Source organism: Gasterosteus aculeatus, chromosome 21 (assembly GCF_964276395.1).
Source record: "Gasterosteus aculeatus chromosome 21, fGasAcu3.hap1.1, whole genome shotgun sequence".
NCBI lineage: Eukaryota > Metazoa > Chordata > Actinopteri > Perciformes > Gasterosteidae > Gasterosteus > Gasterosteus aculeatus.
This window is the reverse complement of record NC_135708.1, coordinates 5,769,797-5,786,594: the sequence shown is the minus strand read 5'-3', so window position 1 is coordinate 5,786,594 and position 16,798 is coordinate 5,769,797. Positions and strand designations below refer to the sequence as shown.

General features: G+C 44.1%; 1 protein-coding gene across 47 annotated transcripts in view; it reads left to right on the top strand.

Annotated features, from left to right (window-relative positions):
• LOC120812009 (uncharacterized) overlaps nt 1-16,798 on the top strand; it is a 519,303-nt gene that overhangs the window by 497,895 nt on the left and 4,610 nt on the right. For 42 of the 47 annotated variants that reach the window (XR_013454475.1, XM_078096901.1, XM_078096880.1 and 39 more), the window contains 4 exons: nt 6,844-7,017; nt 8,285-8,458; nt 11,164-11,337; nt 11,722-11,895. Coding sequence is in view for 46 of the 47 variants with exons in the window: in XM_078096901.1 (XP_077953027.1) it covers nt 6,844-7,017; nt 8,285-8,458; nt 11,164-11,337; nt 11,722-11,895 (696 nt within the window). In the remaining variant the exon portion in view is untranslated. Of the gene's footprint in view, nt 1-6,843; nt 7,018-8,284; nt 8,459-11,163; nt 11,338-11,721; nt 11,896-14,973; nt 15,254-16,798 lie in introns of those variants that run through there. The other 5 variants (XM_078096887.1, XM_078096882.1, XM_078096897.1 and 2 more) reach the window with 5 other exon arrangements.

Here is a 16,798-nt window from a genome sequence, read left to right as displayed (position 1 = left end):
ACAACAACAACAACACAAAGTGTCCCATGAGAGTTTTAGTGTTGAGGTGAATGAGCTCTGTGTGTTTGTCCTGATGAAGATAATAACGTGTGAGCTCTCCCAGCAGGTTGGTGTGAAGGTGTGAAGGTGTGGACTCTGCTATGAATCAGGCTGAGGACCCAGAGGACGGAGTCCCTCCCTCTGAAGCCCCTCTGTGTGGGGAACATGACAGCCCAGACCAAAGCTCAGAGGTGAGAGGACCATCTCCAACTGTCCTCCACTCGTCTCCATGTCCCAATGTCTCTGACTCACTGACTCTGCTTCTATGTGTGTGACCAGGATCCATCAGAGACCAGGACCTGGACCTGGACCCAGCTGTGTGTCCATGAAGAGTAACCGGTCTATGGAGCCTCCTCTAAACTTCAAAGACGTTGGTCCCTCTGTTGATGCAAGGTGAGGGTCTCAGGCTGATGATGAGGTGTTTCTACCAGACTCTCTGGTGGAGGTTCTGGGTTTCTTGCTCCAGGGCCCCTCAGCAGTGTCCAGTGAGGGAGGGAGATCTCCATGGAGGACTTGGTGAGACCTGTTGGGACTAAACCAAACTGACTGGTGAAGAAAACAGTGAGCTGAAAGACTGAGCTGTTGATTGTCAGTGGGACCAACAGGACCAGTAGACCTAAACCACTACAGGGAGCCATGTGGTCCACATCCAGACCTCACGTCATGGACCTTTACCTTGTTTGGGTCTCTGTGAGGACGGACACCATGTGAGCTGATGCTTCATGATTAGATGATGATGTGATGATGTAATCTCAGTGTTTCTTTCAGGTCACATCAGCAGAGAGGAAAGTCTCCTGAACCCAGATGTTTGTCCATGAAGAGTGATCGGTCTATTGATCAATATATTGACTTCAAAGATGGACGCCGTTCTTATGACACAGAGTAAGTAGGGCCCTATAAAATCTGTTTCATTTTTTCTCAAATTCTGGTTTAATTTTCCCACAATTCTCTCTTTTTTTTTATATATTTGAGAATTCAGTTTTTAACATTTTACGCAGAGACAGTACAATAAAACAATAAAACATTTTGGAAATTCAACTTAACTTTGGTGGAAATATCAAAAACATTGTAAACTTCAATTCCAAGTGCAACTCGAAGCCTTAGCTTGCACAAACTCCTTGCTGATGAGGAAGCGCACCCATCTTCTCTTTCTAGCAGGCAGATCTCATCCATGTCACAATTGAGAATGATTTGCAGAGCTGCCAGGTCTCACCCACCAGCGTGATGACATGGCAGAGGCAGGTTACATGTACGCTGTTGGGCAACACTCCTCTCAGAGCCTCCTGTATTCCTTCAGACAGTGAGCAGCATTATCAGTCACCACGGCCCAGACATCATCACGCTCACATTGTTGTGATTGACAGAGAATAGAATGGCTTTGGAAGTATTTACATCTGTCCATGAAGACAACATCAATCAGAAAGTACTGTTGTCCAACGCCTACGATGAAAGATAAAAAATAATAACCATGATTAGTATTGTGTCACAACAAAAGGGTGAGATACAGCTAGACATAGACAGACGCTTTATTTGCTTTAATTCTTAATTCCCGATGTGAGAGTAGCTTTAATGTTGTGATCAATACATTTAATACATACATGTGTAACCAGGATCCATCAGAGACCAGGACCTGGAGCTGGACCTGATCCTGAACCTGGTCAGCAATCTGGACCTGAACCCAGATGTGTGTCCATGAAGAGTGATCGGTCTAAAGGTCATATGATTAACTTCAAAGATGGACGCCGTTCTTATGACCCAGAGTAAGTTCTTAAACAGATGAAGAACTGTTCTGATCTTCAGTCATGAATTACATGAATGTTTGTTCATTGTTTAAAGTGTTGTTTCCATGACGATCCATCAGGACAGAACTCATTATCTTCATCTAACTCCAGGGTGTCAAACTCATCTTAGGTTTGGGTCAGATACTGTCCACTTTGATCTCAAGTGGGCTGGACCAGTAAAATCTTGGCGATGGTCCGGTCGACGGGGGGCCATCATTTCCAAGCGGGCGCTGCTGCCTGGAAGAACGCTGTGGTCTAAAAGGTCTAACACAGGGGAGCCCACACTTTATCAGCTCGCAAGCTACTTTTCATTCAACGTTTCAATCCAAGTCATGGCGATCGCCCGAATAATAACAACGAGCAGCAGCGGTAACCAATGGAACAACAGCGCTGCAGACGGGGAGCACAAAACGAATCCATATAAAGAAACAAGCAACAATAAGTTACTGCAGACATTATTGGTTGTTACCTCACTCCATGACTTGCACTGATGCATGCGTGGTGACCTGACGTGGTTCTTTCTTCAATGTTAGGTGATCTACCAGCACTGCGTTGGTGAAGGACCAGGGGCCTCATTTATAAACGTTGCGTACGCACAAAAGAAGGCGTACGCCGCTCTCTACGCAATAATTGGTATTTATAAAATGCAAACTTGACGGAAAAATGTGCAGTCCTTCACGCAAGCTCGGACCCATGCGTACGTACAAAAACGGGTGAAATGAGAACCGTCGGCAAATGCAAGAAACACGCAAACGTGTGTGAAAGTGTGTAAAACTAGACTGTTGTAAAAGAAATGCCAATACTGCCTCTCATAAATAACACGAACACCCGTTTGATCGATATGCAGCGTAAAACAAACAAATACAAATTAACACATTTTCAAAAAGAAAAGTGAAAAATGTTCTGCAATAATATCGGCATGGTATTAAATTCATCCTCAAAACACAGCTGTTGCTTGTCAGATGCAATCAGATGGACGGTAATAAAACGGCATGATGCCGTCACAATGCGTAATGACGCTGATGGCTGATCTTCGCTCTTAGAAGATGTGGCACATGGAAGGATTGGCGCTGTAGTGCAGCACCATCGGCCTGTTTAAGGGCAGATGGCGCTGCCTCGACTGCGCTGGAGGGAGGTTGTTGTTTACTCCTGAAAAGGTGTGAAACATCGTGCTGCGTGTGCTGTGCTACATGATGTGGCACAGCTTCCAAACGTGCCTCGACCCGCTGACGTCGATGTTGGCCCAGACCCTGTCCCCGATCCCCAATCACTGCCGCCAGTGTCTCATCAGGAGGGGACAGCTCCGGTGTCCCTTTCCCCCCCGTGGGGACACACCTTGGCGATGGCGCGCTAAACGCTTTTTTGCATCCACTTTGATGTCAGACCAGTTTTTCTTTGTTTGGGTCCGAGGTCGTGAGACTGCAGCGTTGCTCTGCAACCTTTTGCCACTTGGGTGCCTTGTTGGCATCAGTGATGTCCACACTGTCAGTGTCATGATTTCGCAATCGATGAATATTAATTTGTGGGCGTTCCACAGACTATATATGGGCAACTATGGGCGTGACATGAAGCCGCAACAGCTGCGCTGCATTTAGAAGTGATTGTGATTTATTAAGGGAAAACTGCGTATGACGTTTTATAAGTCTGAATATTTCTGTGCGTACGCACGTCCTACGTTTCATCCGTACGCCACATTTGGAGCAAATCCTACGCAAGCTTTTATAAATGAGGCCCCTGGTCCCCCTGGTCCCCCTGGTCCCCCTGGTCTAACACATGCGCTCACTGACAGAGTGCGACCCCCAGTGGACTGATTAGGAATATCAGCTACTTTTATAGAAAAGCAATTTGTGTCTTTCTGTAATTCTGACAATAGTAAAGTCATCCAGCGGGCTGCACTGGACCCCCCGGCGGACCAGATTTGGCCCCCGGGCCTTGAGTTAGACACCCATCATCTAACTGGTCTGTGTGAGTTTAAGTGTGAATCATTGACTCTAAACATCCTCAGATGTAAACACAATGTGAGCTAGTTCCTCCACATCAGGATCAGCAGAGGTCACATCTGGGGACAGCTGCAGGTGTCTGGAGTCAGATGACTGGGACTGAACATGTGATTAGAATAAACTCAGTGCTCTGTGGACCAGCTGACGTGGTCTCTGAACTCCACGCAGAGGTTTGGACAAAGTATCATCAGTAGACTCTGTGAAAAGGTCCAAAGACTAGTTTCAGAAGATCTAAGGAGACTTCTAGAGGTCAGGGGACGGACTAAAGAGGTTTGGAGTAGTTCCATAGGACTTTGTACCAGATGCAGAGGTCTGCAGACGTTGTTTTTATGACCCACAGTAAGAACTAAAACCAGATGACTGATGACTAACTGTCACTCAACTAATAAACTGTCCGTCATCATCAACAGTCTTCAGCATCTGGTTTCCATCATGATCCATCATGACAGAAGCCAATATCTTTAACTAATGTTGTATTGGTGTTGATGGTCCAAACACGATGTGAGCTGATGGTTCATGTTCCTCCACAGAGAGGACCAGGAGAGCTCAGAGGTTCCCACAGGTCCGTCTGCCCAGCAGCATCAAACACACCTGGACTCCATCTTCATGGTGTGTACATGAACAACTACTTTAACATCTCTCAGGTCACCATCATCTCCATGCTGCACTTTGTAGACCAGTGGATTGTCCGTCTGTCCAACATGGACCTGATGGTGGCTTCCATGTTCTAGTTGGTGTCATTCATAGAATGTTCTGTTCCAGCTTCTGGAGGAGAACATCCTCACTTTTGTGAAGAACGAGCTGAAGAAGATCCAGAAGGTTGTGAGTTCAGATTACCCAGAATGCTTAGAGAAAGAGGATGAGGAGGAGCTGGATAAAGAGCAGAGGAGGAGCAGAGAGGCCTTTGTGAAGATCTCAGTGCACTTCCTAAGGAGAATGAAGCAGGAGGTGCTGGCTGAGCGTCTGCAGAGCAGTAAGTGGATTTCTCTACAGACTTACCATGCTGATAAATGAGACCTTCACTAATGTCTCCAGAGATGGACAGAATATATTCATAGTCATTCTCTGAGGAAAGGACATGTTGAAATCTATTCTTTGACTCATTGATCTTCTTTGTTGTCTTCATTCAGGACTTCTTGCTGCAGTTTGTCAGCGTGAACTCAAATCTGACCTGAAGAAGAAGTTCCAGTGTGTGTTTGAGGGGATCGCTAAAGCAGGAAACCCAACCCTTCTGAATGAGATCTACACAGAGCTCTACATCACAGAGGGAGGGACTGCAGAGGTCAATGAAGAACATGAGGTCAGACAGATTGAAACAGCATCCAGGAAACCAGCCAGACCAGAAACAACCATCAGGCAAGAAGACCTCCTCAAAGCCTCAGCTGGAGGAGAGGAACCAATCAGAACAGTGATGACTAAGGGAGTGGCTGGCATTGGGAAAACAGTCTTAACACAGAAGTTCACTCTGGACTGGGCTGAAGACAAAGACCACCAGGACATACAGTTCACATTTCCATTCACTTTCAGAGAGCTGAATGTGCTGAGAGGAAAGAAGTTCAGCTTGGTGGAACTTGTTCATCACTTCTTCATTGAAACCAGAGCAGCAGGAATCTGCAGGTTTGAAGAGTTCCAGGTTGTGTTCATCTTTGATGGTCTGGATGAGTGTCGACTTCCTCTGGACTTCCACAACAATGAGATCCTGACTGATGTCACAGAGTCGGCCTCAGTGGATGTGCTCCTCACAAACCTCATCAGGGGGAAGCTGCTTCCCTCTGCTCGCCTCTGGATAACCACACGACCTGCAGCAGCCAATCAGATCCCTCCTGAGTGTGTTGGCATGGTGACAGAGGTCAGAGGGTTCACCGACCCCCAGAAGGAGGAGTACTTCAGGAAGAGGTTCAGAGATGAGGAGCAGGCCAGCAGGATCATCTCTCACATCAAGACCTCACGAAGCCTCCACATCATGTGCCACATCCCAGTCTTCTGCTGGATCACTGCTACAGTTCTGGAGGAGGTGTTGAAGACCAGAGAGGGAGGAGAGCTGCCCAAGACCCTGACTGAGATGTACATCCACTTCTTGGTGGTTCAGTCCAAAGTGAAGAAGGTCAAGTACGATGGAGGAGCTGAGACGGATCCACACTGGAATCCAAAGAGCAGGAAGATGATCAAATCTCTGGTAAACTGGCCTTTGATCAGCTGCAGAAAGGCAACCTGATCTTCTATGATTCCGACCTGACAGAGTGTGGCATCGATATCAGAGCAGCCTCAGTGTACTCAGGAGTGTTCACTCAGATATTTAGAGAGGAGAGAGGACTGTACCAGGACAAGGTGTTCTGCTTTGTCCATCTGAGTGTTCAGGAGTTTCTGGCTGCTCTTCATGTCCATCTGACCTTCTTCAGCTCTGGTGTCAATCTGCTGTCAGATGAACAAACAACCTCCCCGGTGTCTAAAGTCTCTAAACACGACCCTGAACCAATGCGTCTCTACCAGAGTGCTGTAGACAAGGCCCTACAGAGTCCTAATGGACACCTGGACTTGTTTCTCCGCTTCCTCCTGGGTCTTTCCCTGGAGACCAATCAGACTCTCCTACGAGGTCTGCTGAAACAGACAGGAAGTCACTCACAGACCAATCAGGAGACAGTCCAGTACATCAAGAAGAAGATCAGTGAGGATGTGTCTCCAGAGAAAAGCATCAATCTGTTCCACTGTCTGAATGAACTGAATGATGGTTCTCTAGTGGAGGAGATCCAACAGTCCCTTAGATCAGGACGTCTCTCCACATATAAACTGTCTCCTGCTCAGTGGTCAGCTCTGGTCTTCATCTTACTGTTTTCAGAAGAAGATCTGGAGGTGTTTGACCTGAAGAAATACTTTGCTTCAGAGGAGGCTCTTCTGAGGCTGCTGCCAGTGGTCAAAGCCTCCAACAAAGTTCTGTAAGTACAGAGAGAGTTCATTCATACGTCATGACTTAAATATGCTGCCATCTTCTATACTTACTGCTTCTTCTTCATCCCTCTCTTCAGACTGAGTGGCTGTAACCTCTCAGAGAGAAGCTGTGACGCTCTGTCCTCAGTTCTCAGCTCCCAGTCCTCTAGTCTGAGAGAGCTGGATCTGAGGAACAACCACCTGCAGGATTCAGGAGTGAAGCTGCTTTCTGCTGGACTGGAAAGTCCATACTGTGACCTGGAGACTCTCAGGTCAGATTAACTTAGTTTGTCTTCAATGATGCGTCTAGGGAACTCTAGAACCAGAGGATCTAATCTTAGAGACAACACTTGGGGCTAAAAGTCTTTTTTGTGAATTAATATCTGTGTTTCCATCACATCAGAGGAACCTTGTAGACAAGACATATTTACTACATAGTAGCTTGAAAATAGACTGTCTGAAACACAGTGTTCTTTCACGATAAAACATCACATGTTCATCCTGTTGTTCCTGTTATTCAGGCTTTATGATGTCCTGTTTCATATAATGAATGAATGAAAAGCAGAGGTGGGAAGAGACTGAAGATTTTAATGTGTTTTCTCTACAGTGATGATCTGCTGAGTGATGGTTGATTATTTCTGATTTGATGAAGATTCATTCCACATTTACACTCACTTTGTTCTCTCTTTCTTTCTATGGAAGGAGTCAGAAGGAGGATAGAAAAGCCTAACTTTGAATTTAACTAATAAACGACAATAAATATCCCTGCCTCATCCTGAAATTAATACCACAGTAATTCCTGTAAACAGTAGAGCACAATAAACCTCCTTGTTCTATGTAGAACACAAATAATTGTAAACACTTTCACTGAACATGTTTTTTCATGTTCTTACTGATCGTATTTTAGTCCAAACTCATCATCAGAGGATTTAATATGAATACAAATGTTATTTTTCTTGTTTATTGCTTAAACTATCTACTCCACAGCATGAACATCATCATTGTTCATCAGGATTTCAGACCTTATAAAAACCTTTTTTCACCAGAAGATAAACCTTATCTATGGAGCCAGAATATCTAATCTAAGAGACTAAACTAGGGACAAAAATCTGTTTATGTTTCCATTACATCATCGGATCCTTATAGAACCAACACATTTGATACGGAAGGAATAAAAACACAATGTTGGCTCATGATAAATCATCACAGGGTCGTCCTATTAATCCTCTTATTCATGCTGTGTGATGTTATTTTAATATGGTTCATTGAGGAAAATGGGAAAAGCAGAGGTGTAAAAGAGACTGAAACTTGGATTTCTGGCGCTTCAGTGACAATCTGCTTGGAGTTTGATAGTTGCTCATTTAAGGTGTAGATGGTAACTGACATTAAATTAGCAAATAAAGATCCTTTTTAATCACTTTCCTTTTTTAGTAGTCTAGTCTACACTTGTACTTGTATAAACACTTAACTGATTTAATATGAAATAGGATTTCATTTTAACACAAATGTTATTTTTCTTGTTGATTGTTGTCTCTTCAGACTGAGTGGCTGTAACCTCTCAGAGAGAAGCTGTGACGCTCTGTCCTCAGTTCTCAGCTCCCAGTCCTCTACTCTGAGAGAGCTGGATCTGAGTAACAACCACCTGCAGGATTCAGGAGTGAAGCTGCTTTCTGCTGGATTGAAGAGTCCACACTGTGAACTGGAGACTCTCAGGTCAGATTAAGTTAGTTTGTCTGAATGTCTTAAACCAGCGGTTCCCAAACTCAAGAATGCCGTGGCCCAATTTGAAAATCTTTTGCGGCCCACCTAAACCTTTACATTACATTACATGTCATTTAGCTGACGCTTTTATCTAAAGCGACTTACAATAAGTGCATTCAACCATAAGGACACAAACCCGGAAGAACAATAAACAATAATGTGCAATTTCCTTAAATAAGCCAATTTACAATTTGCTATAGATGAGTGACGTTATAAGTACAATGTAAGTGCTACAGTTAGTTAGTGTTTTAGTGGAGGTAGAGTCTGAAGAGGTGTGTCAAGAGTTTTGGACAAAAAGTGAAGAAGAGAGACCGGTCGGTAGTTGTTTTCTTCAGAAGAGTTGAGGGTAGGTTTCTTCAGGAGAGGGTTGACTCTTGCCTCCTTCAGAGAATAGGGAAAACAGCCAGATAACAGAGCATTGTTGATGAGACAGGTGAAGAAAGGAAGAAAGTCAGGTGCGATAGATTGTAGAAGATGTGATGGAGTCAAGAGGGCAGGTGGTCGGACGGGCAGAGGTTACTAGGGTAAGAATTTGGTTAGGAGACAGGGGGGTGAAAGAGGAGAGTGATATAGAGGTGAAGCCAGTGGGATGCAAGAAGTAGGAGGTGGGTTTGAGAAAGAGGAGCGTATGTCAGCTATTTTCTTGGTAAAGTAGTTGAGAAAGTCACCCAGAAGAAGGGGGGAGGAGGACTAGGGGGTTTGAGGAGGTTGGAGAAGACCGAAAAGAGTTTTTTGGGGTTAGAAAATGAAGATTTGATTCTGGATTGGTAGAAAGAGCTTTTGGCAGCAGAGATAGAAGCAGAAAAAGAGGAGAGAAGTCATTGAAATTTAAGCCAGTCGTCATGTCGTTTAATTACAACTCTGATCAAAACATAATGATTAAATGACCTTAATAATTTGACCAATTAAAAATGTATTAACCAACAATGTATGTTTTGTATACCATTTTCTCCGGAGCTCATGTGCCGTGTTTTCCGTACAATAAGGCGCATAAGATACTGCAGCTTAGGGCGGCAAATCACTGACTGACACAAAATTCGAGAGCGCAAATCAGGTTGATGCGCGCGCGTAAATCAAACATCCGTTAGCAAAAGTCCGTCTCGCGCGAGATATTTGCTCGCTTGCGAAACGTGAACTTCGTTGCTCGCGGGGAGAATCTCTGCTTGCGCTCGAAGGTGTTTTTTACGCGCTCGCTGTTGTTCTTTCTGCACACCTGATTGGTTACAAACCCCGTCTTTGGATTGGCTGGCGCGATGCATTCACACAACTATAGAAGCCCATTTCCGCACTGAAGAAAGGGGATATCAAGTCTAAATTATGAGATAAAACGTTGTCAAAACACAAACGCCACCTTTATGTAACCGTAGTGGAGCGTAGATGACAACCAGCTACAAGCATCATTTACCATCATTACCGGCACATTAAGACCAATGCGTCCAGCTCGCAGACTGTCCTCTTCCGCCGCCCCCCTCGCCGCCCCCCTCGCCGCCCCCCTCGCCATCCACGCCTTAAATCTTCGGCTGCTTTTAGAATAACTTATTTTCCCTGTTAAGATGGTTCAGCTAATGTAGAGAAAAGGGCACCGTCTCTCGCTCTTTAATCTCATGAAGTGCTCGGCGAGAACGACAGCTTTGTTCTTTGGCATGTTTGGCAGAGCGCCTTGAGCGCCGTGTACAACCAGTATGGATCAACCGATTAACCAATTGATCCATATATAAGGCGCTCCGGATTATTAGGCACTGTCGTTTTGTGAGAAAATTAAAGCCTCTTAAGTGCGCCTTGGAGTGCAGAAAATGCGGTATATTTACTTTAATACTACAAGAGGGCGCCCCGTTTGTTGAACAACGACAGGCGGACAAGAGCAGCCGTTTCGAGCGAGAGCCTTATTGTTTTATTAATCTGTCCGTTTAAATTGTTTGTGCTTCATCAACTAATGTTTCACATAACTAATGTGCCGCATCATAAATATTTTTATATTAATTTCAAACTTTTCAAAATTGAAAATTAAAAATGTTTTATTTATTTACTGTAGATGACCTCTCGTGGCCCACCAGGGGGCCGCGGCCCACACTTTGGGAATCACTGACTTAAACTATCTACTCCACAGCATGAACATCATCATTGTTCATCAGGATTTCAGACCTTATAAAAACCTTTTTTCACCAGAAGATAAACCTTATCTATGGAGCCAGAATATCTAATCTAAGAGACTAAACTAGAGACAAAAATCTGTTTGTTTCCATTACATCATCAGATCCTTATAGAACCAACACATTTGATACGGAGGGAATAAAAACACAATGTTGGCTCATGATAAATCATCACAGGGTCGTCCTATTAATCCTCTTATTCATGCTGTGTGATGTTATTTTAATATGGTTCATTGAGGAAAATGGGAAAAGCAGAGGTGTAAAAGAGACTGAAACTTGGATTTCTGGCGCTTCAGTGACAATCTGCTTGGAGTTTGATAGTTGCTCATTTAAGGTGTAGATGGTAACTGACATTAAATTAGCAAATAAAGATCCTTTTTAATCACTTTCCTTTTTTAGTAGTCTAGTCTACACTTGTACTTGTATAAACACTTAACTGATTTAATATGAAATAGGATTTCATTTTAACACAAATGTTATTTTTCTTGTTGATTGTTGTCTCTTCAGACTGATTATCTGTAACCTCTCAGTGAGAAGCTGTGACGCTCTGTCCTCAGTTCTCAGCTCCCAGTCCTCTAGTCTGAGAGAGCTGGATCTGAGTAACAACCACCTGCAGGATTCAGGAGTGAAGCTGCTGTCTGCTGGACTGAAGAGTCCACACTGTGAACTGGAGACTCTCAGGTCAGGATTCAATTAACGTCCACTTGGTGTCTTTATTTACATCCTTGGTACATTTCTGACCTTCATAAGATTCTTTCTGCTTGCATGATTTAAATCAAATATGTATTTTCCAACTATTTCCATTAAATGTGTTTATTTTCAATATAATGTAAATATTTGACATTCTAGAGTTAGTAGTAATGTTATCAGGCTGTTGATGTACATTAGTGGGTGTTTAGTTGTGACTGCAAACCAGTCAGTAACCATGTTAATGTGACCCCTCTGTACCTGATAGTATCTTAATAATAATAATAATAATAATAATAATAATAATAATGAGTGACCTTCCAGCCCTCACAGCTCCCTCAGATCATGTGACATGTGTCTTATTCTGTGTGTCTGCAGGCTGTCAGGCTGTCTGATCACAGAGGAAGGCTGTGCTTCTCTGGCCTCAGCTCTGAGCTCCAACCCCTCCCATCTGAGAGAGCTGGACCTGAGCTACAATCATCTAGGAGACTCAGGAGTGAAGCTGTTGTCTGCTGGACTGGAGGATCCTCACTGGAGACTGGAGTCTCTCAGGTATGAAGAGGCTGCAGCCACAGACCATCCGTCTGGTAGAGGAGGTAGAGCTGGAAACCTTTTCTCTGTCCCACTGTCAGCCTGGTTAATAAGACCCTGACACACCAAGCTGACCTCAAACTACCAGAGACTCATCAAACTGTTTGTGTCCCACATGAGACCATCGACACAGACAGAAGTAGTGAGGAACAGTAGCCAGGATGAGCCTGAACAGGGAGGAAGGTGATGAAAACCTTGTTTCTCTGGAGCTTTGTCTTGTCTCCACGTTATAAGAGAGGACAGTGTCTCCTGACACGTTGACGGCATCATGGTGGGTTGATATGAGTCAACGTGGTCACGCTGCACGTTTGTGGGCTCTTAACAACTCAAACAACACTTGGATGTTTAGATGCTGGTCCTCTGCCTCCAGTGTGTGTGTCCTTTAGTCCAGACATTATCATTAAGAGACAAACAGTCAGAGAAACAATCTGCTCAAAGCGTCTTGATGGATCATCACAGGAGGAACGTTTCGTGTTTTAAAGGAGTTCAGCTTCTCCTGGTTTTGGTGCTTTGCACTGAGAGACGGTTCCCTGGATGATAAGAGTGGACTTGTTGAAGCTACAGGTGACAGTCGGCCACAGACGCTCAGTGAAGAACTAACAGCTGCTGGTGAACCTGGAATTAGTATCAACTATATCGTAGAAATGAACAGAAGATACCAAAAACACACTATCCAGATAAATGGCGCCATCCAGATGGAGTGAATGTGATTGCGGTTGGATGAGAAGTGTTGGGAGCGGGGGGTCGTATTAGGTTACTAGCAAATGAGGAACTAACTTATGGACATTAATAGAATTATTAATAATCATGAATATACTTCTCAGAATGAATAAATAACGGGGCACCACCCTGAGCTAACAGGGACCAATAACCAATACTATAAATTAGAGCTGGGCGATATAGACCAAAAGTCATATCCCGGTATATTTTGGTTGGATATCGATATACGGTATATATCCCGATATTTTCTCCACATTAAAGGGAAGAAAACCTGAACGCAAATGTCAAAGCAAAGTCAAAGCCAAATATGACATGTCATTAGTCGTTTAATTGAAACCAGCAGTTTCAGTAAGGAGTTCAAATAAAATCAAATAAATAAAAATGAATAATTAAATTAAACAATAAACAAATGCTCAGCCGTTCAAATAATAATATGTAAACATAAAGTGTATAACAGGAGTATTCTTTTTGAAAACAAAGCTCCATAAGGTGCACATATAAAAAAAAATATCTTAAAGAAAATGCTATAAAAATGCTATGCTATAAAATTGGACAATCTTTTTCAGAAATAGTGCCTATTTATATATTTGAGAAAAGTCAAATATGAACATTTGACAACTATAACTATAACAAATCCACAGATGCAAACAATGAACATTACAAAATAATATAAGAAAAACAATAGTGCTTAGTTTAAGAACTCAAACATTTCCCCCCTATTTTTTTTACTTTGATAAACAGTAATGCTGTCTTGAGGTAGACATTAGAAGACTAACAAGAGTGTCCTCCTTTGTTCAAAGATTTTGTGCGAGAAGCACCAGCCTGTCAATGGTATCCGGCTTCAGAGATGCTCTGTGGCAGGTCACGATATTGCCACTGCAGCTGAAAACCCTTTCAGAGGGTGAACTGGTAGCTGGAACCAAGAGATATTTTTTTGCCAGGCGGCTCAGACCTGGAAAGACAACTTCATGATCCTTCCACCACTTGAGGGGATCAGTGTCACTCTCCACACTTGCTGACTGCAAGTAACTTGACAGTTCATTTTCAATAGCCCCCCTCTTGTTTGGTGCTGCTGTGGTGGTAGGTGTGAGCTGCTTGAAGAAGCTTGCCAGTGTCTTAGCTTTTGGTGCTACTGCTGCATCTCCATCTGCAGGCTCAGGCACAGTGGGCACACGCTGGTAATCTGCATCTGACTTGTTCAACAGTTGCAACAGGGACCATGTCTTTAGCAATGTGATAGGACACCGCTTTCGTTATAGTGCGTCACTTTTCTTTTCATAAGGCACACTGCGGGAAAATGAGGTTTGCAGTGAGCTTTGTTTCAGGGCTGGAGCTTGTTTGGGTCGTTTCTGGCATGCGGCTTCTGTAGCGCGCAGTTTCACACACTCTTCGTATTGCAGTTTGTGCGGTTGTTTTAGGTGGTGAAAAGATTTGAGGTGCTTCCACCCCTGGCTGTAACCTGTTTATGGCACTCCCTACATATAATGTTATTTTGTTTCTCTTCAGATACTTTAAATCCAAACCATCTCCAAATTACTGAGCCACTGCTTTTTTTTTTACGAACCAATTCCTCCTCCTCCTCCGCACGCTGCGCAGACGTTGTTGCTTCCTCCATGTTTGTTGAAGTGTGTCTCTCTGCCCCTCCCCCCTCTGCGCGTGAAAGAGGATGGGCGGGGCGAGGGCGAGAAGCAGGGCAGAGAGCTCCGGGTCGGCAGCTTGCTTGCAGAGCGCAAATTGAAATCTATCGATGTATGCAAAATTGTCTAATTCCATATGCCATTAAAAAATATATCGATATATTCGTTTATACCGATATATCGCCCAGACCTACTATGAATCAAGTCTCATAATTGATATTCACTCCTTGAAAGTGAAGTTGTTGGAAGGAGTTAAGTTCGAGCACTGAAAACCAGTGTGTGTGTGTGTGTGTGTGTGTGTGTGTGTGTGTGTGTGAGCACAGAGGGGGGGAGGCGAGGGGGGTGCAGTGAAGGAACGGCGGTGGGGTTGCGCGCAACAACAAGCGGAGTGCCGGTTATCGCACTAGGGGGCGAGCGAGAGCAGCGGGGCGGAAGTGAGACCGTTAAATCAAACCACCGAGGAAGACGGGAACGTTAAACAGTGTAATACGACTACTGGACGCGAGGGGCGAGCGAGAGCGAAATGCAGGAAGTGTTCCACGTATTAGAGCAGGGGGGTCTATTTTCAAATAAAATCAATCAAATGTAGGTAAATTATGCTTGATAATTGAATAAACTTAGAGAAAAAAACTGCATAAATCACATCTCTCCATTAATGGGTTTTCATTTTTTTTACAAAAAGGGTTGGCAGCTCATCCTCAGATTGCTTCTTCGTCAGGATGGGGACCCCCTTCACAGCCCTGTATAAAGAGGGAAGGCTTTATTTAACCTACTTATGCAAATCATTTATCAGCTAACGTGTTTTAGAAAATGTTATCAACTTTAATTGACTGCATTTATTAAGTAATTGGGCTTTTGAACACATGAATACTGTGTAATATATTTGAACTCGCCTACAATGGGAACAGTGTTGCACTTAATGGGAGCAGTGATGCTGCTCTGGACTGAAGGACGGCTGGCAGGTCACGAGTAAGTTTGCTGGTTGAGATGTGAAGGACATCACAGAGATGGCTGTCGCTCATTTTGGTTCTCAATCTGCTTTTGTTCAGAGTTAACAGAGAAAATGTTTGCTCGCATATGTATGTTGTGCCAAACCGACTGGTCATTCTTTTTGCGTGGCGTCGCATCAGAGGAAACTTGGCCTTTTCCAAGCTCCGGTAGAAGTCGAGTAGGGAGAGGAGCTGCATCTCGATGAGTTCTAGTTGCAGACTCTCTTCCACTTCTTCTGCATCCAGCAGGAAGGGAGTTGAGAACAGCTTGATTTCTTTCTCAATGACAGAAACATCTTGGAAGCGCTGATTGAATTGTGTCAGAAGAGTTGTGATCACAGAAACATATTTCCCCTTTTTAGCAGCGAGGTCGGCCTTTGGATGAGCACCTTTGATTTCGGACAGCGTAGGGAAGTGCGCACGGTTGAAGTTGCGTAGTTGTGTCTCAAAAAGACGAAGCTTCGCACAGAAAGTTGTGGTACAAGCTGGTCTTTGCCTTGTAGGCTCTTGTTCAGTAAGTTCAGATGACCAGTAAGATCAACTAGAAAGGCAATAAGGGAATAAAACCGCTTCAGCACGGAGCCGCGACTAAGCCAGCGCACGTCACAATGATAGAGTATGTCCCCGTATTCAGCATCGACATCAGATAGGAAAGCTTAGTTCTCTGTGGTAGAGCCCTCGTGCTCAAATTATGTTGCGTTTTCACAACTGTGGTCATCACATCGCCAAGCTGGACTGTCTTGGCACAGAGAGCTTCTTGGTGGATGATACAGTGCAATTTTACAGCCTCGCCTCCACTCTCTGGCACCTTGGCGCACACCATAGATGCCATTCCTTTGCGCTCGCCTGTCATAGCGGGAGCCCCGTCCGTTGCAACTCCACACAGCTCGTCCCATTTAAGTTCCATCTTGTCAATTGCACCTGACGCGGCTTCAAAAATGTCCTCACCCGTTGTTGTGCCCTTTAGACTCCGAAGATCAAGCAGCTCCTCCGTAATGCAAAAGTTATCGTCAACTCCCCGCAAAGAAATGAACAGTTGTGCGGCGTCTGTTGCATCTTTCATCACATGCAATCGAGTAAAAGTCAAAAGCACAAGCTTTATGTGACACTTGATTCTGTGTGTTAGCTGACAAGTCTTCGATTCAACGCACAATTGTGTTTGTGGACATGCTCACGTTGTTGAATTCCTGCATCTTTTCCGGGCACATTATTCCAGCGACTCTCGCTCAGCAGCAGTGTAGGACGTGAAGGTCGGATGCTTGGTTTCGTAGTGTCGTCGTACATTGGACTCTTTCATCACTGCAACCGTTTCATTGCAAATCAAACAGACACACTTCTCCTCGACTTCTTTGAAGAAATATTCATTTTCCCACCGTGTTTGAAATGTTCTGCATTCACTTGCTATCTTGCGTTTCTTTGGTTCTGCATTTTTGTCGTCGCGGAAACTTTTTTTTTGTGGAAAAGCTGCATTAGGACTGCAGCTAGTGAGTAGCTCCACCTACTGGTCAAACTAAGAAC